Below are 26882 nucleotides of genomic sequence, written 5' to 3'. Positions count from 1 at the left end.
GATGCAAGAACAAACTTTAGCCTTCTGAAAAGCTAACATGATGGCAATTTGTTCAGCACTCAAGAAAATTTCTTGAAGTGCACGTGCTCGATTTGAGCACCACGTCGATTAAAACATGCTTTGATCCGGAGGCAGAAATTCTCCGCGACTTTGCGGCATGTCTCCGCCGTCACATTGGCTGCATAAGCTTCGACACTCTGCTTTTACTGGTCAAGGGTGGTTGGCTCGTTTGCATACACCTCCCCCTTAGACGCTCCTCCCCAGAACCAAAAGTCGAAGGGATTGAGGTCAGGGCTATGAGGTGCCCACTCGTGTGTTGTGCGGAAACTGATCACGCGGGATCCGAAAAGCTCCTTCAGCAGGGCGAGAGAATCGTGAGCTGTATAGGGCGTAGCTCCATCTTTGCTGAAACCACATTCTGCTCTTGTGGTGGACCTTTGACCAAGTTCAGTGTTGAACTTGTTGATGATTTCACAGTAACGCTGGCTGTTGACTGTCACTGTCTTGCCACGCCCGTCCTGAAAGCAGTACGGTCCGAGAAGACCATGTCTAGGGTTGAATGCGATCCATGCAGTCCCTTTGGCGCCCTTCAGATGTTTCTCACTCATCTCGTCTCCTCAGGAGGCTCCTCGCCCCAGAAAACGTTATTGTGATTGTTTGCCGTCCCATTGAGGTGATAATGAGCCTCATCACTGAACCAGATGTTGTTCAACCACCCAGGTGAGCGCTCCAGCTTCTCGTCCAATCACTCACACATTTCAATGCGCCTGGTCTTGTCCTCATCCTTCAAGACATGATGATGAGTGGAAATCCTGTAGGGGAAGAGCTTCAGATCATTCCTCATGGAGCGCAGCAGTGTGGTTGGTGAAAGGCTGGCTCTTGTGCCCGTCTGCGATAGGACTTTTTGGGGCTTCTCACAGCTGAGTCCTTGATTTGCCGGCGTTTCTCTGGCGTGAGGATTGGTTTTGCGCCACTTGTACCCTTGTTGCAATTGTGGAGTGTTTGCTCCTTTTCGAAGTGTTTAACAGTCCTCCAGATTGACTTGTTGTCCAGTGTTTTGACGCTAAGGTGAAGTCCAAATTCGTCCTGGAATTTGCGACGAACCTCCACGTACGGATATGTCTCGTACCAGAATTGCACAATTCTTTGCTTCTGCTTTAAAGTAAACATTTTACAGCTAATCTGAAAGAGAAAAAACACGGTTAAAATTGCCACTAAGTAGTTAACAGGTCCTGAAAAGGAAATATTGGTAAAGCAAAAATTACGATTTTCACAGCCGAAACAAGTTGTGGCATTTTTTCTGGAGCACCCTGAAACCGAATCAGTGAATTATGTCCTCAATATCTGGTGCATTGAGGTGTCATTTATGTTCATAATTTAAGAAAATATCATTAGTGTTTTAACCACTAGAATCTGAAACTGGGAGAGGTAGTAATAGTCTACATGTGGGAGGAGGGAAGTGTGAGAAGGAAGGAGGAGGGAGGAGATAGGAGGGAAGTGGGAGAAGGAAGAGAAAGGAAGGAGGAGGGAGGAGAAAGGACGGGGTAGGGAGGAGGGAGGAGAAAGGACGGAGGAGGGACAAGAAAAAGGAAGGAGGAAAGAGGGAGAAGAAAGAGGAAGGGGGGAAGACTTTTACAACAGGCTTTACCAAAACTGGAATTATTTTGGTATTATGATACTTCGTAAATTATTGAATGACTACGCTAAATGCATGTAAGCAAGCATACTCTTTAGTGCCGAATGGTGTTACGGTAGATAGACATATGTTTTAGAGATTAGATGTTTTTAGCGTGAATAGATCTGAGTTTTGATCTAAATGATACAGGATTGGGGTACTTGGGTGGTGTGCGGAGACATCAGCAAGACCCCCCCCCCCAAAAAAAAAAAATAATGATAATAATAATAAAGTAAAATAAAGATAAATAAAAAAGTGGGGTTGGATAGTAGCAATGAAGCCATTTCCATGGGTCTAGAGACAAAAAATGAAGACAGATATTCATTTAAATAAAAAATGTAGGAACAAGCCTGGATGTACAAATTGATTTTGATAGGGAATAACCAACGATAGAAATGTCAAAAATGTAAGAATGAAGATCCAGCGAAGGGACGAATGAATGATTCAGTTCATCTTTTACCACAAAATTCAGTAAGATTTACAAGTATCATTATGGAAATCATTCATCAGAATCAGCGACCGTTGTAGAATGGCACAAGGATAAATTCGCCGTGCAATTATAAATATATAAAAAATACCAAAGAGGTGTAATTCATCGTTCGAAATTCTGTCTTAAGATATGCTATGTCACTCGTCAAAAGAACGCTCAATCAGTTTTAGAATCTCATTTGCTTTCTCAGAGTTTTTTTTACACTGCTTGGATTATTCGAGATCGTAACTGACAATTACGCCGAGATCTTTTTCACTATTCATTTTTGTTAACGAATTTCCAAATAACTTGTAATCGTACTTACTGTTTTATCTATGTGCATTACCTTGCATTTACTTGTGTTAAATTTCATTAGCCACTTTTCAGACCATTTCTGTAATTTATATTGATCAAATTGGCGCCAAAATTGTCCCCCCCCCAAAAAAAAAAAAAAAAAAAACACGCCCAATTACCAAATAACCAATGTTTAATTTTGCCATACTTTCATCTCGCCAAATTTAAAATCAATCCTAAACGTGTTTGAAAAAAAAAAATCGGTTGAAATTGTGATGTTTCTACGTTGCAGATCTCTACTGTAGTGCTTTCCCGTACATCAGCATAGTAGTGTATCAGCCTTACCTGCATTAGTTGTATTACTACCTCGTGTACTGAAATGTGTATTAGAGTTTTCATCAAATATTGATTAAAAATCTTAAACTTGTTTAACTAATGTATAATGTTTCCCAGAATAAATTTAATCGGTTAACAGACTAACGAAATCTTGATTGGTGGGTTAATTAGTCTAGAACAGGGGTTCCCAAACTTTTCAGCTCATCGACCCCCTACTAAAGTTTAAGATTTTCTATAGACCCCCAAACTATTAATTCACAAATTATGTCAGTTTATTATTATTATCATTATTGGTGTTGTTATTGTTATTAATGTTAGTAATATCATTATTATTATTATAGTTATCATCATCATCATCATCATCATCATCATCATCATCACTACTAGTGTTGTTATTATCATTTTGATCCTTTATAAAAGGGCTAAATGGCAACATTCATCAAGGCGACGGCGTTCCAATAATGATACAGACACTTTTACATATTCATAAACATAAGTGTTTTTAGATAAATATTTATAATTTACCAATAGCTTTAAGTGCGATATGTATTCTTTATTACATTACTATAAGTAATATTCAAGCCAATATATTACACAAGCTCGTCATCTTGATGTTCATTCACGATGTGGTTGTGTGTATGTGAGATTCTCTTTACATACACAGAATGGAGAGGCTTTTCGACTCAGAGTGAACTGACGTGGTTTTTTTTTTTAGGTTTAGATATTGGTTGGTTGATTATTCTCACTCTTTCAGTACGGGAAGAGAACAGGATCATTTCACGCTAACCATTTAATTTGAAAGACCACCGTGGAAATAAGCTGAGGACCACAATGGAAATAAGCTTACATATTTTTTTTTTTTTTTTATCCTCGGCCTTTGTAAATCTTATTTCGAGCAATGCGTTTTCATTATCTGCACTCCATATATATTGATTCAATGCCAAATTCAATTCAATTCATAGTAATTTACTTAACCCTTTCGACCCCCTAACAATCTACTGACCCCTTTTCGACCCCTTGGATGGTCTCATCGACTCCTGGGGGTCGATACCGACCACTTTGGGAACCCCTGGTTTAACGTCACAAACAGCCCCTATCGGAGGGCTAGGACGGTGCCCTTGAAAGAGGACTTTGTAGCTTGGAATTTAATGAACCATGCCCTTGGTTCAACTTCGCCGGTGGCAGGGTTGGAACCGCCATCCCCACGACCTTTGCCGCAAGTAACGACGCCTTAACCCGTCCAGCCAGCCATTCGATATACGAGTATATCCTTTGCTACACAAGTATATCCTTCGCTATAAGAATATATCCTTGTCCTTTGGTACACATAAACAATATAAAATAAATGGCAGTCATTACAGCACCTTGCTTAAGTATTTATCTAAACGAACCTTAAAGCTTTGAACTGAACGACATTGCACTTGTGTAGCAAAGGACATACTCGTATAGCCAAGGATATGTTCTTATAGCGGAGGATATACTTGTGTTTGCTATTATTTGTTTTATTATTATTTGCTTGTTTTTTCATTTATTATTCGTTATTTGTCAATTGATTATTATTTACTATTTACCTGTTTGTTTATTATTTAATTATACCTATGCATTTATTTATTACAAAGGATTACAAAGGCGAAGTATGCCGACAGGAGACCTTTTGATCCATATCTAGGTCGGATGCGAAAAAAACAAATCATATTAATAATAAAATAATAAATAAAAATTATGATAATGTAGATAACAAATGAAATACATAAATAAATGTATAGGTATAGTTAAATAATATACAAACAGGTAAATAGTAAATAATAATAAATTGACATGTAACTAATAATAAATGAAAATCAGACACACAAATGATAACAAAACAAAAACAAATAATATAAGATAAATTATAATCAGTACAGCATCTTACTTAGGTATTTATCTAAATGATTCTGAAAACTTCGAACTGAATTTTATTATTTATATTATTTTTCTTTTATTTATGTACCATTATTATAATTTTTCCGCATTCGACATAGTTATGAAACAAAAGGTCTCCTGTCGGCAAGCTCCGCCTTCATAATGCTTCACTATACGAGTATATTCGTTGCCGTTTCCTTTGCCCTATGCCCCTTTACTGTTAAGACAAGTAACAGTTACTGCTTGGAATCGTAGAGAAGTGCGGGATTCGAACCCATAACTAAGCGAATGCGAAGCCAGCATGCTTCTAATTACACCACCAGCGCACGAGAGAGAGAGAGAGCGAGCGAGTGCGCTTCAGCCCAAACGCACCAAGTGACCACAAATCTACGAAATCCTCTTGACTTTTTGTGAAGAAAGATCTTTCGCCTCCAGACTAGAGTCGTTGTAGGAATCTACTGCTTCAAGATGATCTTCCAGATGTTTTTCGCCTTGTATCGCTGTTTCCAGGAGCTAAAGCATTGCCGAAGAGGAAATACTTCGACTTGCAGAGAACCTGACTTCGGTGGAACCGAAAGCGAAAAGTTTGCCTCTTCGCCCGCCACCCTGACCGACTATGAAAGCCTCCTGAAGAAGAATGAAGAAACGTGCAAACGCTACAATTTTGCATCAGGATGGACTAAGGTCAGGGTCCTTGGAGAAGGCGGATTTGGGAAAGTATTTTTACTTAGAAAAAATAAGAGGAAAATTGCTCGAAAATGTGTCGTTTCCCAGCCTACGGAATGTGGATTTTCATCAGAGGAAATCATTCACATCCAGATGAGCCATCCAAATGTGCTCAGACTGTATTGCTGGGAACAAAAGGGTAACATTCTCTGTTTCAACCTGGAATATTGCTCCAGAGGAGATATCGCGAGCCATCTGGTTGGCCTGGACGAAAAAGATGCCAAATGTTATTTTAAGCAACTGTTGGATGGCGTTGCTTACATCCACATGAGAGGCATCGTCCACAGAGATCTAAAGCCTGAAAACCTTCTTCTAACGAAAGATAAGGTTGTGAAGATCTCCGACTTTGGTCTTGCGGACTTTTTCCTCGTGAACGGCAAAGAGATTGGCCTGACTGAGAGGGTGGGTACCGAATCGTACATGCCACCAGAAGTTCTCGAGTCCCCCAGGAAGAAATACCAAGGCCCTCCCGTGGACCTTTGGGCTTGTGGCATCATCTTTTTCAAGTTGATGACCAAAAGAAAGCCTTGGTCAAGAGCTGACCTCGATGACAAGGAGTACAAAATGTGGGCTAGAGAGAGAAAGGGGCTATACAAGAAAGACGTGTGGAAAGATCTGAACAAAGCCTCGAGGACACTTGTGAACCTGTTGCTGGAACCGAACCCCACGCAGAGGATTTCTGGTTGGAGAAGCGTCTGCCAACATTGAGGAGATCCCGTTCTTGGCCGGGCGCGTATCGCATTGAACCCTTCGTCACTGTTAAAATTTGAAAGAGTCGTACAATTGACTTGAGCCTTTGGCTACCAAAGGCTTCCCTCAGCTGAATAAATATTTTCATAAACCTATAATTGCATTAACGTGTGCCCTGTACCGAAGATGCCAGCTGGCCGACTGGGAGGGAGCGTGGCTCCTTGCTAAGGAGCTCAGGGTAGCGGTGGTTCGAATCCTGCCAGCGAGGCGGGTTGAACCGGTGTCGTGGTTGATTAGGTTCCGAGCCACAAAGTACTCGGTGGGGGCACCGTCTTAGCCTCCTGATAGTTAAACCGAATCAGTCAATTATGTCCTGAATATCTTTATGCATTGAGGTGTCATTTATGCACATAATTTAAGAAAATATAATTAGTGTTACCACTAGAATCTGAAACTGGTTAAATTTATTGTTATTTACTATTGACCTATTTGTTTATTATCTAAACTATGCCTCTGCATTTATTTTATTTATTATTATTTATATTATAATTTTTCATTTAATCTATTTTATTTTATTTTATCATTATTATATTTTTTCGCATCCGACCTAGATATGGACCAAAAGGTGTCCTGTCGGCATGCCCCGCCTTTGTAATCCTTTGTAATAGTCTACATGTGGGAGGAGGGAAGTGGGAGAAGGAGGGAGGAGAACGGACGGAGGAAGGAGAAGAAAAAGGAAGGAGGAAAGAGGGAGAAGAAAGAGGAAGGGGGAAGACTTTTACAACAAGCTTGACCAAAACTGGAATAATTTTGGTATTATAATACTTCGTAAATTATTGAATGACTATGCTAAATGCATGTAGTCTTTAGTCCAGAGTGGTGTCATGGTAGATGGACATATGTTTTAGACACCAGATGTATTTAGCGTGAATAGATCTGAGTTTTAGATCCAAAATGTACATGAAACAGGATAGGGGTACTGTGGGTAGTATGTGGAGACATCAACAAGGCAAAAAAAAAAAGTGGGGGTTGGATAGTAGCAATGAAGCCATTTCCATGGGCTTCGAGACATAAAGAATGAAGAAAGAGATATTCATTTCAATCGAAGAGGTAAGAAGAAGCCTAGGAGTCTTAAATGTACAAATTGATTTTGATAGTGAATAACCCAAGATAGAAATGTCAAGAAAAGATCTAGTGAGAGCGACGAATGAATCTTAAAGACCCTATAATCAAACTTGTAGATCGAGTTCATCTTTTCCCACAAAATTCTGTAAGATTTACAATTATCATTATGGAAATCATTCATCATAATCAACGACCGTTGTAGAATAGGACATGGACAAATTCGCCTTGCAATTATAAATATATGAACAATATCAAAAGTCTTTTTCTACGTATTCATTATAATTCATCGTTCGAAATTCTGTCTAAGATGTGCTATGTCATTCGTTGAAATTTATGTTCATGATATGGTTTAACGTCACAAACAGACTCTATCGGAGGGATAGGACGGTGCCACTCACAGAGGACTTTGTAGCTTGGAATTTCATTAAGCATGCCCTTGGTTCAACTTCGCCGGTGTCAGAGTTCGAACCGCCATCCCCACGACCTTTGCCGCAAGTAACAACATGTTAACCCGTTCAGCCAGCCATTTGATACACGACTATATCCTTTGCTACACAAGTATATCCTTCGCTATAAGAATATATCCTTGGCTATACAAATATGTCCTTTGATACACAAGTATATCCTTCGCTACAAGATCATATCCTTAGCTATACGAGTATGTTCTTTGCTACACTAGTGCAATGTAGTTCAGTTAACAGCTTTAAAATTCGTTGACTAAAACATATAAATCTGTTTTCCCTGAAAAAGCGTAGGGTCAGAGATGACTTGATACAGGTCTTTAAGATTCTAAAGGGAATTGACAACATCAAAAGTGACAAAATTTTCACATTGAATGAGAATCAGACAAGAAACATTGGTCTCAAAGTGTCCGGAAATAGATTCAATTGGGAAGTAGGTAGAAACAACTTTGCCAACCGTGTAGTTTATGAATGGAATAAACTTCCTGCACAGGTAGTGGTGCAATGTAGTTCAGTTCGAAGCTTTTAGAATAATTTAGATCAGGGTTTCTCAACCTTTTTAGCCATATCGCCCCCTTTTTCAACTGAAAAAATAGGATCGCCCCCTTAATTGGAAAATAATGATAAAAATTATTGCAACAATGATAAATAACATTTAAAATGTTTTACTCACGTTGTGTTTTAATGAGATCCTTGGGCCCAGCTGGTGCTTGCTTCGCTGCTAGATCATTTATATTAGGCTTAAAATTTGTCAGTTAGTAGTAAAACCTGTGACGTTTCCCCCCCCCTCCCGAGCTAAAACAAAAAATCGCCCCCCGTTGAAAGTGACTGATTTAGATAAACACCTAAGCAAGATGCTGTAATGATTATAATTTATTTTATATTGTTTTTGTTTTGTTATCATTTGTCTGTTTGATTTTCATTTATTATTAGTTATATGTCAATTTATTATTATTTACTATTTACCCGTTTGTTTAATTTTTAACTATACCTATGCATTTAGTTATGTATTTTATGTGTTATTTACATTATTATAGTTTTTATTTATTAATTTATTATTATTGATTTTTTTTCGCATCCAACCTAGATATGGACCAAAAGGTCTCCTATCGGATTGCTCCGCCTTTGTAATCCTTTGTAACCTAAGCAAGATGCTCTAATGACTGCCATTTATTTCATATTGTGTATTTGTTGGGTATTGTTTGTATATTATTTGCTTGATTTTCATTTATTATCAGTTATTTGTCAATTTATTATTATTTACTATTTACCTGTTTGTTTATTATTGAACTATACCTATGCATTTATTCATTTTATTTATTACTATTTATATTATTACAATTTTATTTATTTTTATTTTATTTATCATTATTATAATTTTTCCGCATCCGACAGTTATGGAACAAAAGGTCTCCTGTCGGCATGCTCCGCCTTTGTATTCCTTTGTAATCCTTCGGTGTACGAGTATATCCATTGCCGTTTCTTTTGCCCTATGCCCCTGTACTGTTAGGACAAGTAACAGTTACTGCTGGGAATTGGAAAGAAGTGCGGGATTCGAACCCATAACTAAGCGAATGCGAGGCCAGCATGCTTCTAATTACACCACCAGCGCACGAGAGAGAGAGAGAGAGAGAGAGCGAGTGCGCTTCAGCCCAAGCGCACCAAGTGACCACAAATCTACGAAATCCTCTTGACTGTTTGTGAAGATAGATCTTTCGCCTCCAGACTAGAGTCGTTGTAGGAATCTACTGCTTCAAGATGATCTTCCAGATGTTTTTCGCCTTGTGTCGCTGTTTCCAGGAGCTGAAGAACTGCCGAAGAGGAAAAACTTCGACTGGCAGAGAACCTGACTTCGGTGGAACCGAAAACGAAAAGTTTGCCTCGTCGCCCGCCACCCTGACCGACTACGAAAGCCTCCTGAAGAAGAACGAAGAAACGTGCAAACGCTACAGTTTTGCATCAGGATGGACTAAGGTCAGGGTCCTTGGAGAAGGCGGATTTGGCAAAGTATTTTTACTTAGAAAAAATAAGACGAAGATTGCCCGAAAATGTGTCGTTTCCCAGCCTACGGAATGTGGATTTTCATCAGAGGAAATCATTCACATCCAGATGAGCCATCCAAATGTGCTCAGACTCTATTGCTGGGAACAAAAGGGTAACGTTCTGTGTTTCAACCTGGAATATTGCTCCAGAGGAGATATCGCGAGCCATATGGTTGGCCTGGACGAAAAAGACGCCAAATGTTATTTCAAGCAACTGTTGGATGGCGTTGCTTACATCCACATGAGAGGCATCGTCCACAGAGATCTAAAGCCTGAAAACCTTCTTGTAACTAAAGATAAGGTTGTGAAGATCTGTGACTTTGGTCTTGCGGAATTTTTCATCGTCAACGGCAAAGAGATTTGCCTGACTGAGAGGGTGGGTACCGAATCGTACATGCCACCAGAAGTTCTAGAGTCCCCCAGGAAGAAATACCAAGGCCCTCCCGTGGACCTTTGGGCTTGTGGCATCATCTTTTTCAAGTTGATGACCAAAAGAAAGCCTTGGTCAAGAGCTGACCTCGATGACAAGGAGTACAGAATGTGGGCTAGAGAGAGAAAGGGGCTATACAAGAAAGACGTGTGGAAAGATCTGAACAAAGCCTCAAGGACACTTCTGAGCCTCTTGCTGGAACCGAACCCCACGCAGAGGATCTGTGGCTGGAGAAGCGTCTGCCATTATTGAGCAGATCCCGTTGTTGGCCGTGCGCGTATCGCATTGAACACTTCGTCACTGTTAATATTTGAAAGAGTCGTACAATTGACTTGAGCCTTTGGCTACCAAAGGCTTCCCTCAGCTGAATAAATATTACTATAAACCTATAATTGCATTAACTTGTGCCCTGTGCCGAAGATGCCGTCTGCCCGACAGGGCTGGAGCGTCGCTGCTAGCGGCGGAGCTCGGGGTGGTGGTGGTTCGAACCCTGCCAGCGAGGCGGGTTGGACCGCGGACAAGGTTGATTAGGTTCCACGCTACAAAGTCCTCGGTAAGGGGCACCGTCTTAGCCTCCTGATAGTTAAACCGAAATAGTCAATTATGTCGTCAATATCTTTATGCATTGAGGTGTCATTTATGCACATAATTTAAGAAAATATCATTAGTGTTACCACTAGAATCTGAAACTGGGAGAGGTAGTAATAGTCTACATGTGGGAGGAGGGAGGAGAGAGGAGGGAAGTGGGAGAAGAAAAAGGAAGGAGGAAAGAGGGAGAAGAAAGAGGAAGGGGGAAGACTTTTACAACAAGCTTGACCAAAACTGGAATTATTTGGGTATTATAATACTTCGTAAATTATTGAATGACTATGCTAAATGCATGTAGTCTTTAGTGCAGAGTGGTGTCATGGTAGATAGACATGTTTTAGACACCAAATGTATTTAGCGTGAATAGATCTGAGTTTTAGATACAATGTGTACTACTGTGGTAGTATGTGGAAACATCAACAAGGCAAAAAAACAAGTGGGGGTTGGATAGTAGCAATGAAGCCATTTCCATGGGCTTAGAGACATAAAGAATGAAGATAGAGATATTCATTTCAATCGAAGAGGTAAGAAGAAGCCTAGGAGTCTTAAATGTACAAATTGATTTTGATAGTGAATAACCCAAGATAGAAATGTCAAGAATAAGATCTAGTGAGAGGACGAATGAATTTTAAAGACCATATAATCAAACTTGTAGATTGAGTTCATCTTTTCCCACAGAATTCTGTAAGATTTACAATTATCATTATGGAAATCATTCATCATAATCAACGACCATTGTAGAATAGGACTTGGACAAATTCGCCTTGCAAATATAGATATATGAAAAATACCAAAGGAGTCTTTTTTTACGTATTCATTATAATTCATCGTTCGAAATTTTGTCTTCAGATATGCTATGTCATTCGTTGAAATTTCTGTTCATGATATGGTTTAACGTCACAAACAGCCTCTATCGGAGGGATAGGACGGTGCCACACACAGAGGACTTTGTAGCTTGGAATTTCATGAACCATGCCCTTGGTTCAACTTTGCCGGTGGCAGAGTTCGAACCGCCATCCCCACGACCTTTGCCGCAAGTAACAACATCTTAACCCGTTTAGCCAGCCATTCGATACACGACTAGTCCTCTTCTACACAAGTATATCCATCGCTATAAGAATATATCCTTGGTTATACGAGTATGTTCTTTGCTACACAAGTATATCCATCGCTATAAGAATATATCCTTGGTTATACGAGTATGTTCTTTGCTACACAAGTGCAATGTAGTTCAGTTCGCAGCTTTAAAATTCGTTGACTAAAACATATAAATTTGTTTTCCCTGAAAAAGCGTAGGGTCAGAGGTGACTTGATACAGATCTTTAAGATTCTAAAGGGAATTGACAACATCAAAAGTGAGAAAATTTTCACATTGAATAAGAATCAGACAAGAAACAATGGTCTCAAACTGTCCGGAAATAGATTCAATTTGGAAGTAGGTAGAAACAACTTTGCCAACCGTGTAGTTAATGAATGGAATAAACTTATTGCACAGGTAGTGCAATGTAGTTCAGTTCGAAGCATTACGAATCATTTAGATCAGGGTTTCTGAACCTTTTTAGCCATATCGCCCCCCTTTTTCAATTGAAAAAATAGGATCGCCCCCTTAATTGGAAAATAATAATAAAGATTATTGCAACAATGATAAATAACTAATTTAAAATGTCTTACTCACGTTGTGTTTTAATGAGATCCTTGGGCCCAGCTGGTGCTTCGCTGCTAGATCTTTTATATTAGGCTTAAAATTTGTCAGCTAGAAGCAATACCTGTGACGTTTTTCGCCCCCCAGAGCTCAAAAATCGCCCCCGTTGAGAAGGACTGATTTAGATAAACACCTAAGCAAGATGATGTAATGATTATAATTTATTTTATATTGTTTGTTTTTGTTTTGTTATCATTTGTCTGTTTGATTTTCATTTAGTATTAGTTATGTCAATTTATTATTATTTACTATTTACCTGTTTGTTTATTATTTAACTATATGCATTTATTTATGTATTCTATTTGTTGTTTACATTATTATAGTTTTTATTTATTAATTTATCATTGTGATTTTTTTTCGCATCCGACCTAGATATGGACCAAAAGGTCACCTGTCGGCATGCTCCGCCTTTGTAATCCTTTGTAACCTAAGCAAGATGCTTTAATGACTGCCATTTATTTCATATTGTGTATTTGTTGTGTATTTGTATATTATTTGCTTGATTTTCATTTATTAGTTATTTGTCAATTTATTATTATTTACTATTTACCTGTTTATTATTTAACTATACCTATGCATTTATTCATTTTATTTATTATGATTTATATTATTACAACTTTATTTATTTTTATTTTATTTGTCATTATTATAATTTTTCCGCATCCGACATAGTTATGGAACAAAAGGTCTCCTGTCGGCATGCTCCGCCTTTGTAATCCTTTGTAATCCTTCGGTGTACGAGTATATCCATTGCCGTTTCTTTTGCCCTATGCCCCTGTACTGTTAGGACAAGTAACAGTTACTGCTGGGAATTGGAAAGAAGTGCGGGATTCGAACCCATGACTAAGCGAATGCGAGACCAGCATGCTTCTAATTACACCAGCGCACGAGAGAGAGAGAGAGAGAGAGAGCGAGTGCGCTTCAGCCCAAGCGCACCAAGTGACCACAAATCTACGAAATCCTCTTGACTGTTTGTGAAGATAGATCTTTCGCCTCCAGACTAGAGTCGTTGTAGGAATCTACTGCTTCAAGATGATCTTCCAGATGTTTTTCGCCTTGTGTCGCTGTGTCCAGGAACTGAAGAACTGCCGAAGAGGAAATACTTCGACTGGCAGAGAACCTGACTTCGGTGGAACCGAAAACGAAAAGTTTGCCTCGTCGCCCGCCACCCTGACCGACTACGAAATCCTCCTGAAGAAGAATGAAGAAACCTGCAAACGCTACAGTTTTGCATCAGGATGGACTAAGGTCAGGGTCCTTGGAGAAGGCGGATTTGGCAAAGTATTTTTACTTCGAAAAAATAAGACGAAGATTGCTCGAAAATGTGTCGTTTCCCAGCCTACGGAATGTGGATTTTCATCAGAGGAAATCATTCACATCCAGTTGAGCCATCCAAATGTGCTCAGACTGTATTGCTGGGAACAGAAGGGTAACATTCTCTGTTTCAACCTGGAATATTGCTCCAGAGGAGATATCGCGAGCCATCTGGTTGGCCTGGACGAAAAAGATGCCAAATGTTATTTTAAGCAACTGTTGGATGGCGTTGCTTACATCCACATGAGAGGCATCGTCCACAGAGATCTAAAGCCTGAAAACCTTCTTGTAACTAAAGAGAAGGTTGTGAAGGTCTGTGACTTTGGTCTTGCAGACTTTTTCCTCGTGAACGGCAAAGAGATTGGCCTGACTGAGAGGGTGGGTACCGAATCGTACATGCCACCAGAAGTTCTCGAGTCCCCCAGGAAGAAATACCAAGGCCCTCCCGTGGACCTTTGGGCTTGTGGCATCATCTTTTTCAAGTTGATGACCAAAAGAAAGCCTTGGTCAAGAGCTGACCTCGATGACAAGGAGTACAAAATGTGGGCTAGAGAGAGAAAGGGGCTATACAAGAAAGACGTGTGGAAAGATCTGAACAAAGCCTCGAGGACACTTGTGAACCTGTTGCTGGAACCGAACCCCACGCAGAGGATTTCTGGTTGGAGAAGCGTCTGCCAACATTGAGCAGATCCCGTTGTTGGTGCACGTATCGCATTGAACACTTCGTCACTGTTAATTGATATTTGAAAGAGTCGTACAATTGACTTGAGCCTTTGGCTACCAAAGGCTTCCCTCAGCTGAATAAATATTTTTATAAACCTATAATTGCATTAACTTGTGCCCAGTGCCGAAGATGCCGTCTGGCCGACAGGGCTGGAGCGTCGCTGCTTGCGGTGGAGCTCGGGGTTGCGGTGGTTCGAACCCTGCCAGTGAGGAGGGTTGGACCGGTGTCGTGGTTGATTAGGTTTCGTGCTACAAAGTCCTCGGTGGGGGCACCGTCTTAGCCTCCTGATAGTTAAACCGAATCAGTCCATTATGTCCTCAATATCTTTATGCATTGAGGTGTCATTTATGTTCATAAACTATTAATTCACGAATTATGTCATTTTATTATTATTATTACTGGTGTTATATTTATTAATGCTAGTAATATTATTATAGTTATCATTATCCTTATTATTGTTATCATTATTATTATTATTATTTTTATTATTGTTCTCATTATTATTATTTTTATTATTGTTCTTATTATTATTATAATTTCAGGTATCAATACTGTTATTTTGATACGTTATAATAATGATACAGACACTTTCACATGTACATAAACACAAGTGTAAAATAAACATTTATGATTTGCCAATAGCTTTAAGAGTGATATTATATATTGTTTATTATATTTCTATAAGTAATATTCAAGCCAATAATATTACACAAGCTCGTCATCTTGATGGTCATTCACGATGTGGTTGTGTGTGAGATTCTCCCTACATGCACAGAATGGGGAAGATTTTCGACTCGGACTGAACTGACATGATTTTTTCTTTAAGTTTAGATATTGGTTAGTTGATTATTCTTACTCTTTCAGTACGGGAAGAGAACAGGATCATTTCATGCTAACCATTTATTTTTAAAGACTGCCTTTCGACCCCATAGTAATTTACTGACTCCTTTCGACCCCATAGTAATTTACTGAGCCCCTTTCGACGCCTTGGATGATTTCAACGACCCCTGGGGGTCGATATCGACCCACCTAGCAATCTACTGACCCCCTTTCGACCCCTTGACTATTTGTCGACCCCTTGAATGGTCTCATCGACCCCTGGGGGTCGATATCGACCACTTTGGGAATCCCTGGTCTAGAATAACACATAATTATACTCGTTTTCAGCCGGGCTGTGAAAAGCGACACTCGTATTATGGCAACGTTTGTTGATGGGTGGGAGGGGTTGCCAATTAGTGAATTGTTGTCGTAAATGTGTATTTTATTTGTTTATTATTTTATCGGACAAATTGTCAAGAATGAAGTATGTACATCAGGAAGTGCGTCGCTATGGCCGAGGCCACGTTGACCACCTGTGCCCTGTGTGCTGCGACTGCCAGGGCAAGTGACAGTCACCAGTGGACGGGTCGAATGTTGTGATAAATCCGGTGTTGCCTTATCTGGCGGTGACGTCACATCCGTTCGTTTGGTTGTCTTTGCTACCCATGTCCTCACTCTCTCTCTCTCTCTCTCTCTTTCTCTCTCTCTAATTTAGGGATTTTTTCTCTAAATATTTTTCAGGTGTAGGATTGAATTTGCTGTACATTAGAAACGCAATGATTTGACTTTTAAATTTTAATATTATTTTGTTGTTGTTGTTACCATCATTATTAATTCATTTTTCTAAGCAGAGGTGTGCAGGCGATTTGATTGACCTTTTTTCCTTCGAATTTATTCAGGATGCAAAACATGGTTGAAAATTATATTTATTTGAGTGTGTGTGTGTGTGTGTGTGTGTGTGTGTATATATATATATATATTTTTCACATGTTATTCTATTTATTTGAACTTATATGTGCTTTCAAGATAATTTGGTATGTTTTTATTCAGGATTATTTAGGTTTTTACAGTATTGAGACAGGGCGGTGGGGGGAGGGGGATGACGGGAGTAAAGGATGAGGGTTGCCCGATGGAGATAGGCGTCGTCGGCGTCCCGGGCCCGACCGTGACTGACGGACGGACGGACGGCCCGAAGTCCAGTCACGGTCAGGCATGGCCACCGCTGAGGACGACAAACCTCCTACTGACGGAGGCGACGCCGAAGGGCGGAAGGTAGGGTCGCCTGTGTGTTAAAAGTCGCCATGGGGCTTGCATCACGTGCCGGACTCTTGAGCGACAGGTGTTGCCCTTGCGGATGAGAGCGCTATACCTTCTGTCGTCTGAGATATGGGTCATGTGTAAATCAACTTGGATCGCCTGCTGGACTCGTGATCGACAGTTATTAACCTCCCGGATGAGAGCTGAAAGCTCATATAACTCCCATTTATGGGTAAAGCTGTGACCTAAAACACACACACACTCACAAAAACTCCTTGCCCAAAAGAGTGGGATACCGGTTTGCAATGCTGTAACGTTTTCATCCCTGGGTAGGGACCGAACTCAGCTGAGTTAGTTGTCGAGCGTGGTACCGATACACCAATAAGCCGATGTGTTTGTATCTTATTTATTATATTTATGTGTTATACACTTGATATACAAGGAAATGTGACATCAGTTAAGATTGTTTTCATCGGTGAAATTGAGATGAAGGGATAGCACATAGTACAACAGGTAGTGCATGCCTCTCGAGTGAGTGAACGTCTTGTGACTGTGCAGTGCAAGTAATGAAGTGGTACGTTCAGACTGACAGTTGTGGCGCGTACCGTTGCGTTCGTGACACGTCCGTGGCGTCCAGAGGTCACTCTCAAACTGAAGAACATCGCCTTCTAGTGTGACGTCATAGTGTCAAGTGCCACAGGCATCGTTCTGAATACCGATTTCTTTTTTCTCTTATTAATTTATTTACTCGTTTTTAATTATTCATTTGATTTATTCGTCTACTTTACACATGTATGCATTTATTTTTATTCGTGAATAGTTTATATTTTATTTATTTATCTATTTTATTATTTTTGTCCTCGGCTGGCACTAATGCCTGTGGGTGCCACATTCGTGGGATGATGCATTGAAGAGTGTCAGCGTGACATGGTGTCACGTGCCATGTGACACGAGCTGTCATGCCAGTTATCTGCCACGGAGTCGTGGCCAAATCGTTCTCCGGAAGCCCTAAAGTCGCCTGATACCGTCAGGGGTCTCTCTCTCTCTCACTCCCTTTCTCTCCTTCTTCGCCTCCTCACTCTCTCTTTTTCTCACCTTGGCCCTCGCCTTCTGTAACTCCCTTTTTCTCTCTGTCTCGCTCTCACACTCTTTTTCTCCCTCTCTCTCTCTCTCTCTCTCTCTCTCTCTCTCTCTCTCTCTCTCTCTCTCTCTCTCACACACACACACACACACACACACACACACACACACACACACACACACACACACACACTTAAAAAATAAGAGACGGGTCCCCACGAGCGCTGCTCCTCTCCTATATAGTACAGTTAGGTGAATACCCACTCACAACAACTACGGGAGACATGAGCGCAGGTGTATGAAGGAGCCAGAGAGACCATAGTGCACTGGCCGAACCTTCCCGTCGTCGGCGGCGGCACAAAGCGTCTGCGTGGTTCCCGACATGTCGAGTTCCACGTGGCGCCGGCGCCCTTTTGCGCTCCCAATCCCGGCCCTCTGATTGGTCCACAGGAAGCGTCGACGTGATGACGTCATTTTTTATTTATTTTTTTATTATTTTTTCCGACGAGTTTCATTTACATTTTTAATGCATTTCATTGTATGATCATGTACAATGTGTACCTATATATTTTTTTAATTGTCCACAAAAGATGAAGCTTAAGTAATGACGTCACGTCAGAAGTGACGTCGCACCAGCTGTGATGTCACAGTCCAGTAACCAATGAAAATGAAGAGTAATGTTTGTGGGATCAGATGCTGTACTTGTATAGAAAAGAAAAGTAATATGGATAACATGTTAGAGCTTAGCGTGTAGTACACAATGTGACGACGAGCCAAGAATCGAAGCGGAGACTGTGTGACAAGAGGTTGTGAAAGATAGAGGGCAACCCACATTCCATTTGTATTTATGACGAGGGTTGCCATTGTTGTTATTATTGTTATAGTTTTGTTATAATTGCATTAATCTTTTTATTAATTTATTATTGTGAAGCTATATTATTTATATTATTTTACTATTATTATTTTGTTACAGTAAATACTGTTGTTGTGGGTGCTGTAATTAGTTACTCTCACTTTTCCTGTTGTTGATATTTTTCATATGTTTGATGTGATTATTTTACTGTTGTTTATTAATGTTGTTCTTGTTGCAGATGTTCACGTTACTGGTATTACTCGCATCCCAATTGTTATTGCCATTCTTGTCGTCGTTACTATTAATGCCGTTATTAGCGTACCTGGCCATTATGCCCAAAACCAGGAGGCAACCCGCGTCAATGAAACCTGTTTTCCTCCATGACGTAGTGACTTGGGTTCGGGTGGGAGGGGGAGGAGGGAGAGCCATCCTTTTTTTTTTTTTTTTTTTTCCTCCTATGAAAAAAGCTCGGGAAAGTGGCAGTGATCACTCACTCTGTCTCTATATATGCACACACACACACACACACACACACACACACACACATATATATATATATATAATATATATAATATATATACATACATATATATGTGTGTGTGTATGTGTGTAAGCGTTGAAGGTATGAATCCAGAAAAGCCATGCCCTCCTCTTGAGGTTTCCAGTCCAAAACATGACCATTTGTGTGTGTGTGTGCTTCCAAGGTTGGTGTTTCCTTTTAAGGTCCAGATTGTGAACTCGTTGGTTCTGGTATTTTCTATCACCTCACCACGCCTCCATGGCTGTTAGTGTTTGCTCCCAGACAAAGCTGCGCGCGCACACACACACACACACACACACACACACACACACACACACACACACACACACACACACATACATATATATATGGTGTGTGGAAATAGCTACACCATTGGGATTGGAACCCATGCCTGAATGACTGCTTGTTACGAAGGAAGGACGATACCATTGTACTAATCCATTGACCGATAAAAGGAACGACCTGGTCGTGCCCCAACGGCGCTTGGGTAGTGCAGTAGGTATTGTTATTTCATCGAATATTTCTTTCAGGCGAGCCTTCTGACACTTTATAACGTTATATATATATATATATATATATATATGTGTGTGTGTGTGTGTGTGTGTGTGTGTGTGTGTGTGTGTGTGTGTGTGTGTATAGAGATTCCTAATCTAACGCTTCCCATCTGGGGATGCCACCTTTAATTAATCACCCTCTTCACTCTGTGGGGATCGAATATTGACTGCGTGTATTTCATCCATGTGATATTGTAGAGATTTGTGTGATGCCCCAGCAGACCATGTAGTCGTTTGTGATTGGAGACAGTATTATTATTATTATTCTCATTCTCATTCTCATAATCTTCATGTTTTTTATTATTGTTATTGAAATTTATGTTCATTCTTGCTTATTTATTTTATATGCATATTTCATGCACATTATATTTTTACGACATTTTTAATTCATTTAGGTATTTGTAATTGTTTTATTTATTTATTTATTTATTTATTTTTGTCCTTATTTGTGTTCTTATTGTTGATAATATTTTATCCAGATGATTCTGACACTTCCCTGAGACTGAACATTGCCTGCCTCGTGTTCTGACGTAAATACCATTTTAAAATGCCTGGGGGTGGGGGCTTTTTATGGTCGCCAGGGGCTTTCCACTCAGCTGAATGAAATCCCCCGACGGTATTGTTCTCATTTGGAGAAAAAAGGGGAGGGGATCTAGGACTTAATTTTCTTTCGAGTTTGTCCCCCCCCCTCTCTCTCTCTCTCTCTCTCTCTCTCTCTCTCTCTCTCTCTCTCTCTCTCTCTGCCTCTCTCTTCTTCTTCTCCGGAGTCTATCGGAAGAAACAAGGTTATTCTTACTCTTACAATTACTGTTACCAAACTATAATAGATTGGTATGTATACATTATCACATCTTATTGAAAACGCTATGTTTAAGGAGGCGTTAATTCGTTGTCAAGATAAACTAAGTAATTTACAGTTAAGAGGGGGAAAGTCGTTAAAAACTGTTAGATGTAAGAGCGACGGTTAGTGGGAGATAGTAACAGATCGCCATTCATAGAAGACAGGTATAAACATCAATGTGACTACCGTAACTGCCCAAAAACCCTGTAGAATGGCCGTGTACATGACCCTATCTCTAGACAACACGATACCCGAAGGAGGCGTTAATTCGTTCCGTCTAGATAAGCGGCTTCGTAGTTGGCAGACACGACCGTTAAAAAAGACGTTAAAACCGTTAAACCGTCGAATGCAGGAGCGACTGTTGGAGTGCGGCCACGCCACTGCTTCGCAGAAGCAGTGGCGTGTATGTCTTTGTATTTTTATTATTTGGCTTTTTTCATTATTGTTTTTTAATTTTATTATTTCAGTATTATTTTTGTTATTGCATTTCACTTGTATTTTCATTTTCAATATTATATATATTATTATTATTATTACATTCTCTGAGCAGCTTCACGTGATCTTAAACCCGATAGTAACCTGCTTAACATTATCTAAAGGCCATTAATAATGAGTCTGAATGATAAGAAATTTGTTGGTCAACAGCTTAACCTGCAGTCCACTGACAACTAGCTTAACCTGTAGCGATCACTGGCGAGGACCAGGTCTCTCTCGGAAACTCGAAGACGAAGTACCTCCTCGACCTCGTAACGATCTCCGACCCTTTCGGAGTGGCACTCCAATCCATCAGGGTTGTTTATATGACCGGGAACAGGTGCCACGGTGCCCTTTGTCTCCTCCTCTTCCTTCCTCCTCCTTCCTCCTCCTTCCTCCCCAGCAGCGCCTTCTTCGGAGAATGCCAAGAACCTGACGCCGGGCGCGGGTACAAGGTCACTGTCGTAACACCTCGGGTTTGGTGTATTTCCGGAGGTTTAGGTGACATCGTGGGGGGCGGGGGGAATGTCTGATGGGGGGATGGGGGGGGAAGGAATTAGCGGTGGGGAGGCCTTGGTACCTGAAAGCAATACTTGGTGTAGTTTCTGGGGATTACTTGGGGTTGTTGATCCTCTGGGAACTTCTGTACTCGTGTCTGGGGGATGTCGGGGACTAGCACTGAACAGTTGTGTACATCTGCGAACAGCTGTGTGTTCTGGTGTTAATGTGAACAACATTTTATTTCAAGACTCTTCCTTGCGCTCTACCTAAACGAGATAAACATTTCCTTCACTGCGTTTGTAATTTATTTTAAGTTAAATTTCTTTTATTTCATTTTGTTTATATATATATATATATATATATATATATATATATATATATATATATATATATAATTTGTATTCATTATTATCTTAGCTATCCATCCTACCCCCGCTCTCTCTCCTCTCTCTCCTCTCTCTCCCTCTCCCCCTCTCCCCCCCTCTCTCTTCCCCTATCCCCTGTATCTCCCCCTCTTTCTCCCCTCTGTCTCCCTCTCTTGCCCCATTCTCTCTCCTCTCTCTTGCCCCATTCTCTCTCCTCTCTCTTGCCCCATTCTCTCTCCTCTCTCCCCCTCTATCCTCTCTCCCCCTCTCCCCTCTATCCTCTCTCCCCTCTCTCCCTCTCTCCCCTCTTTCTTTACCTCCCGTGTACTATTTCCTGTTGCGACATAATTTTCCCCCCCACCTACCCAGCTACTCAGCGCCTCCTGGCGTAGGCTCTTCGCCTTGTTCACCTAACTTGGTCAACCTCCTCCTCCTTCTCCTCCTCCTTCTCCTCCTCCTCCTCCTGCTCCGTAAGGGTTAAAGTGCCCCAGGTTTAAACCATCTCGTGTAAATTCGTGTTGCTATTTAAGGTGGTCTGGGTTGAACTAACTTGGTTTTGTCTCTTCTTCCTTTTGCCCAGGGGGTGCTGGTCCAGGAGGTGGACGAGGGCCAGCCCTGCCTCATGTGCCGCGACAAATGCCCCGGATACACGTCCCACACTTGGAGGTAAGCTACCACGGATTTTCTCTTTCAAGTAGCAGTGAATTAATCAAGTTATGAACTTCGTGACATCCCTTCCCATCCCATCCTCTCCCATATGTTCCCCTCCCCTCCCATCTCTTCCCATTCCCTCCCCATACCTTCCCATCCTTTCCCCTTCCATCCCCTTCCCATTCCCTCCCCATACCTTCCCATCCTTTCCCCTCCCATCCCCTTCCCATCCCTCCCTCCCTCCCCATCATTTCCCCTCCCCATCCCATACTTTCTAATCTCTTCCCATTCCCTCCCCATACCCCCATCCTAACCTTCCTAACCCCATCCCATCCTCTCCCATCCCTTCCTAACCCCATCCCATCCTCTCCCATCTCTTTCCATTCCCTCCCCATACCTCCCCATCCCATCTTCTCCCATCTCTTCCCATTCCCCCAATCCCTTTCCCTCCCATCTCTTCCCATTCCCCCAATCCCTTTCCCTGCCATCCCTTCCCCTCCCATCCCCTTCCCATCCCTCCCCCTCCCATCCCCTTCCCATCCCTCCCCATCCCTATCCCCGTCACAGGACGGAACCCCTTTTCAGTGGGATGACATGATTTACAAACTCTGCGAATTTCTTGGGATCGAGGCCCGCCAAGGACTCGAAAAGAAAAAAGAAAAAAAAGAAAAAAAATTGTGTCAAACAAAACGGGACCTGTGAATTTCTGCTCAAGGCCGACCCCCTCCCCTCGCTTCCACTCGGTACCATACAATCTCCTGCCGTTAACCAGAATAAAATATGAAACCTTTCGCTCTGTTACACAAGTGAGGCTCGAATCATCAGTTCGCTTCCTAAGCTTTGACCCCATCAAAGGAGTAAAATTGCATCCCTTTCTCCCCTTTCTCTCTCCCCTCCCTCTCCCTTTCTTCACTCCTTTCCCTCTCTCCCCTTTCTCTCCACCTTCATCTCCCAATCCTCTCCTCTTCCTCTCCTCTTCCTCTCCTCTTCCTCTCCTCTTCCTCTCCTCTTCCTCTCCTCTTCCTCTCTTCCCTTCCTCTCTTCCCTTCCTCTCTCCCCTTCCTCTCTTTCCTTCCTCTCTCCTTCCTCTCCCTTTCTTCTCTCCTTTTCCTTTCCCTTTCCCTTTCCTCTCCCCCTTTCCTCTCCCCCTTTCTCGCCTTCCCCTCTCCCCTTCCTCTCTCTCCTTCTCCTCTCCCCTTCCTCTCTCTCCTTCTCCTCTCCCCTTCCTCTCTCACCTTCCTCACCCATTCCTCTCCTCTCTTCCTCTCCCCTTCCACTCCCTGTCAGACGGGAGGCCAAACGATGCTCGCAACTTAATCAAATAAAAACAACTCTTTGCCAAAGCGAAAGACCAATTTTCATTTTCCTCGTTATATGTGTGCCCTCATTAGTAAGTGTACATGTGTGTACATATGTACACATTCTGTGTGTGTGTGTGTGTTCGCGCCAGTTTTTGCTGGGACACGTAGGTGATTGTGTATGTGTGTACTCGTATGTGTTTACATGTGTTTCACAAGGACGTGTGTGTGTGTGTGTGCGTGTGTGTGTACACGTGTACAAGTGTGTGTACCTCCTTCGTACACAACCTGACGAATCATGGGGAGGACGGGACTGAGGCATTATTATCTGGGGAGTGCCAAGGGCGGCCTTAGTTATTGGCAGTGCCTTCTGCAGTGCCTTTACAGTGCCACCATTGGGGTGGGGGGGGAGGAAGAGGCTAATGAAGGGTGCCAGAGGTGTACAGGTGTGACGCCGAAAGAACAGACTTCGCCAGCTTCGGACAAAGCTCCCCCGTTTTTGTCGTTTTCGTCCTCCAAGCAGAGCCAAGAGGCGGAGGGGCGCCGTGGGCGTCCGAGAGGGCGTGAAGGCGTGACTTGGGGCGGCAGGACGGATCGGGGCCCGTTTCACAGTCGTTGGGATTAATGCGAACGATCACGATCACGCCATGAAGATCAACAAGGGGTGCCAGATGCAAGTGCCACCGGGTACGAATGGTGCCAAGAGAGTGCCACGGGGGAATCAAATCGCCTGGCGACAAACGGAGCTAAGGGGAAAGTGCCACCAGGTACGGAAGGGGTGAAGTCATACGCCGGGGGAGATAAAAATCACCTGGCGACAAACGGAGCTAAGGGGAAAGTGCCACCAGGTACAGAAGGGGTTAAGTCGTACGCCGGGAGATAAAAATCGCTTGGCGACAAACGGAGCTAAGGGGAAAGTGCCACCAGGTACGGAAGGGGTTAAGTCATACGCCGGTGAGATAAAAATCACCTGGCGACAAACAGCGAAGGGGAAAGTGCCACCAGGTACGGAAGGGGTTAAGTCATACGCTAGGAGTCGCTCCTAAAGTTTGCCGTTAGTGAAACTCGTATATCCACTGCCACCCCCGTCCTCACATGTTGGTGGTGGTTCGAACATTAATTTTGTAATATTGTCAATATTGAATTCAATATTGTCTATCAATGTTATTTATCTTTTATTTTATATATTGCCCATTTTATTTATTTATTTATTTGTTTATTTTATATAACCAGATATACCACGGAGATCTCTCCCACAGCTGAACAACATCGTTTGGTGTCTGGACAGATTCTAATATGCCTTACTGTAGCGGCAGAAGGGGTTAATTGGGGTGGGGGTTAACCCTTAACGGGGTTTAAGAGAATGGGTTTAGATACTGGTAAATGATTGACCTGAGCAGATGGGATATGTGTGTGTGTGAACAGTCTTATGTATGTATAGTATACATGTGTATATAATATATATATATATATATATATATATATATATATATATAGGAAGGAGGAAGAGAAAGACACGGGTCTAGGGCTGAGTTTATTCCTGATCGGTTTCGCTTACAGCTTCTTCAGAGGAAGAAGCTGTAAGCGAAACCGATCAGGAATAAACACGGCCCTAGACCCGTGTTCTCTTCCTTCCTCAAACCTGTCACAATGTCTCAACATATATATATATATATATATATGTATATATATATATATACATACACATACACACACATACACACGCAGTACAATGTATGAATGCATTTACTGTGTGGTATTTGCGCGTCATGGGTGTACATAAAGGAAAAAATTACCCACATTTAATTGTAAGTTATGGATGCACTTGTGTATGTCCAGCATGAGTACACGTAATCATGTGTACAGCCAGTATTTATACATGTGATATAAATGTATTCAATATATATGTGTACAACATACATGTATATGCACAGAAACGCATATAAAAATGTATTATTTTGTATAGTAATATGAACATGTGTGTAAATGTAGAGTGTGTGTGTGTGCGCGCATTCTGTTGCAAAGTGATATGCAGCGTCTCGACTTGGTGTCCTCGTCGGACACGAGCTCTGACGGATGCCCTGCAATGGAGCGCGAGGCAGTGGCGAACGTCAAAACACAATTTCCTCCGACAGACACGTCGAGATAGGAATCAGTGTTTTGGGGGGGGCGGGGCGGGGCGGGGTGGGGGGATGTGGAGGCTGTTATTGTTAGTATTGTTATTTTTACTACCATTGATTACACTGGGTAACACTTGTTTTGTTTCTTCAAATGTCTTCAGTGTCTCTAAGGTTGTTTTCCTTCTTGATTTTAAGAATACCATTGATATTTTAAAAGATAATTGAGGTTTTATATACAAAACAAAATATACACAGCTGCGGTAGTACGTTATATTTAGCATATTCACGTTGCCTATAAATAGTAGCTGATATTTTGCCCTTGTGTTCCCTTTTTAAACTAACGAGAGAATGTACGTTTAAAAGCGTGTGGTACGGTTATAAGAGCCCGCTAGATATCACTGATGAGCGTGATTTCTTACTATGAGCTCCTTGATCTTTACACACCAGTGACCATATATAGTCTCCCATCATTGCAGTGTCCCCGCTTCCTTGGTATCTTTTCTCCATTGGAGCAATGTCCTGATGGAACCTCTCACCATGATCCTCACTCACTCATTTCTCCAAAGTTTTCACGATCAAATCCAAATGTGAATGCAAAAAGTGCACATTTAATGGTATTCTACAACCTATGTTTCTATAACCCTCCAAAAGCTTCTTGTAGTTTGGGTATGTATTAATACCAAGGAATCCATTAACTATACTTCAAAATGCACACCACGCCTCTCTTTCGACATCGCTCATTGCATTCTCAAGTTGCACCGACTTCAACATTTTCCTTACTTGTGGTCGTTCAGTAAATATACCACCCTTAACTTCGGCCTCTTGATAGCTTTGGAAAGAGTAGACGAACCTCTTGAAATGCTTTCCCACCATGTTTTAATACTTTCACAAACTGTTTGACCCAACCAACCTTTATATGAAGAGAGGGTAACAACACTTTGGCAGGTTCTACAAGAGGCTGTCTGATAACATTGAGTTTTTCTGATTACAAGTCAACTCGAGGTGGCCACTCCATTTTCTGGTAGTGTTGATCAGCCCCCCCGACTGTCC

At 41.5% G+C, this 26882-nt stretch overlaps 1 protein-coding gene across 1 annotated transcript in view; it reads left to right on the top strand.

Moving 5' to 3' along the window:
- LOC143033221 (uncharacterized) overlaps nucleotides 1-26882 on the top strand; it is a 158269-nt gene that overhangs the window by 90665 nt on the left and 40722 nt on the right. The window contains exon 2 of the mRNA XM_076198404.1: nucleotides 22344-22429. Coding sequence (XP_076054519.1) covers nucleotides 22344-22429 — 86 coding nt within the window. The remainder of the gene's footprint in view (nucleotides 1-22343; nucleotides 22430-26882) is intronic.

The sequence above is a fragment of the Oratosquilla oratoria genome, chromosome 15, assembly GCF_046742065.1.
Source record: "Oratosquilla oratoria isolate Oo_2021 chromosome 15, ASM4674206v1, whole genome shotgun sequence".
In the NCBI taxonomy this organism is placed as follows: Eukaryota; Metazoa; Arthropoda; class Malacostraca; order Stomatopoda; family Squillidae; genus Oratosquilla; species Oratosquilla oratoria.
Note: the sequence above shows the minus strand (reverse complement) of the source record. Positions and strands in the feature narration are given on the sequence as shown.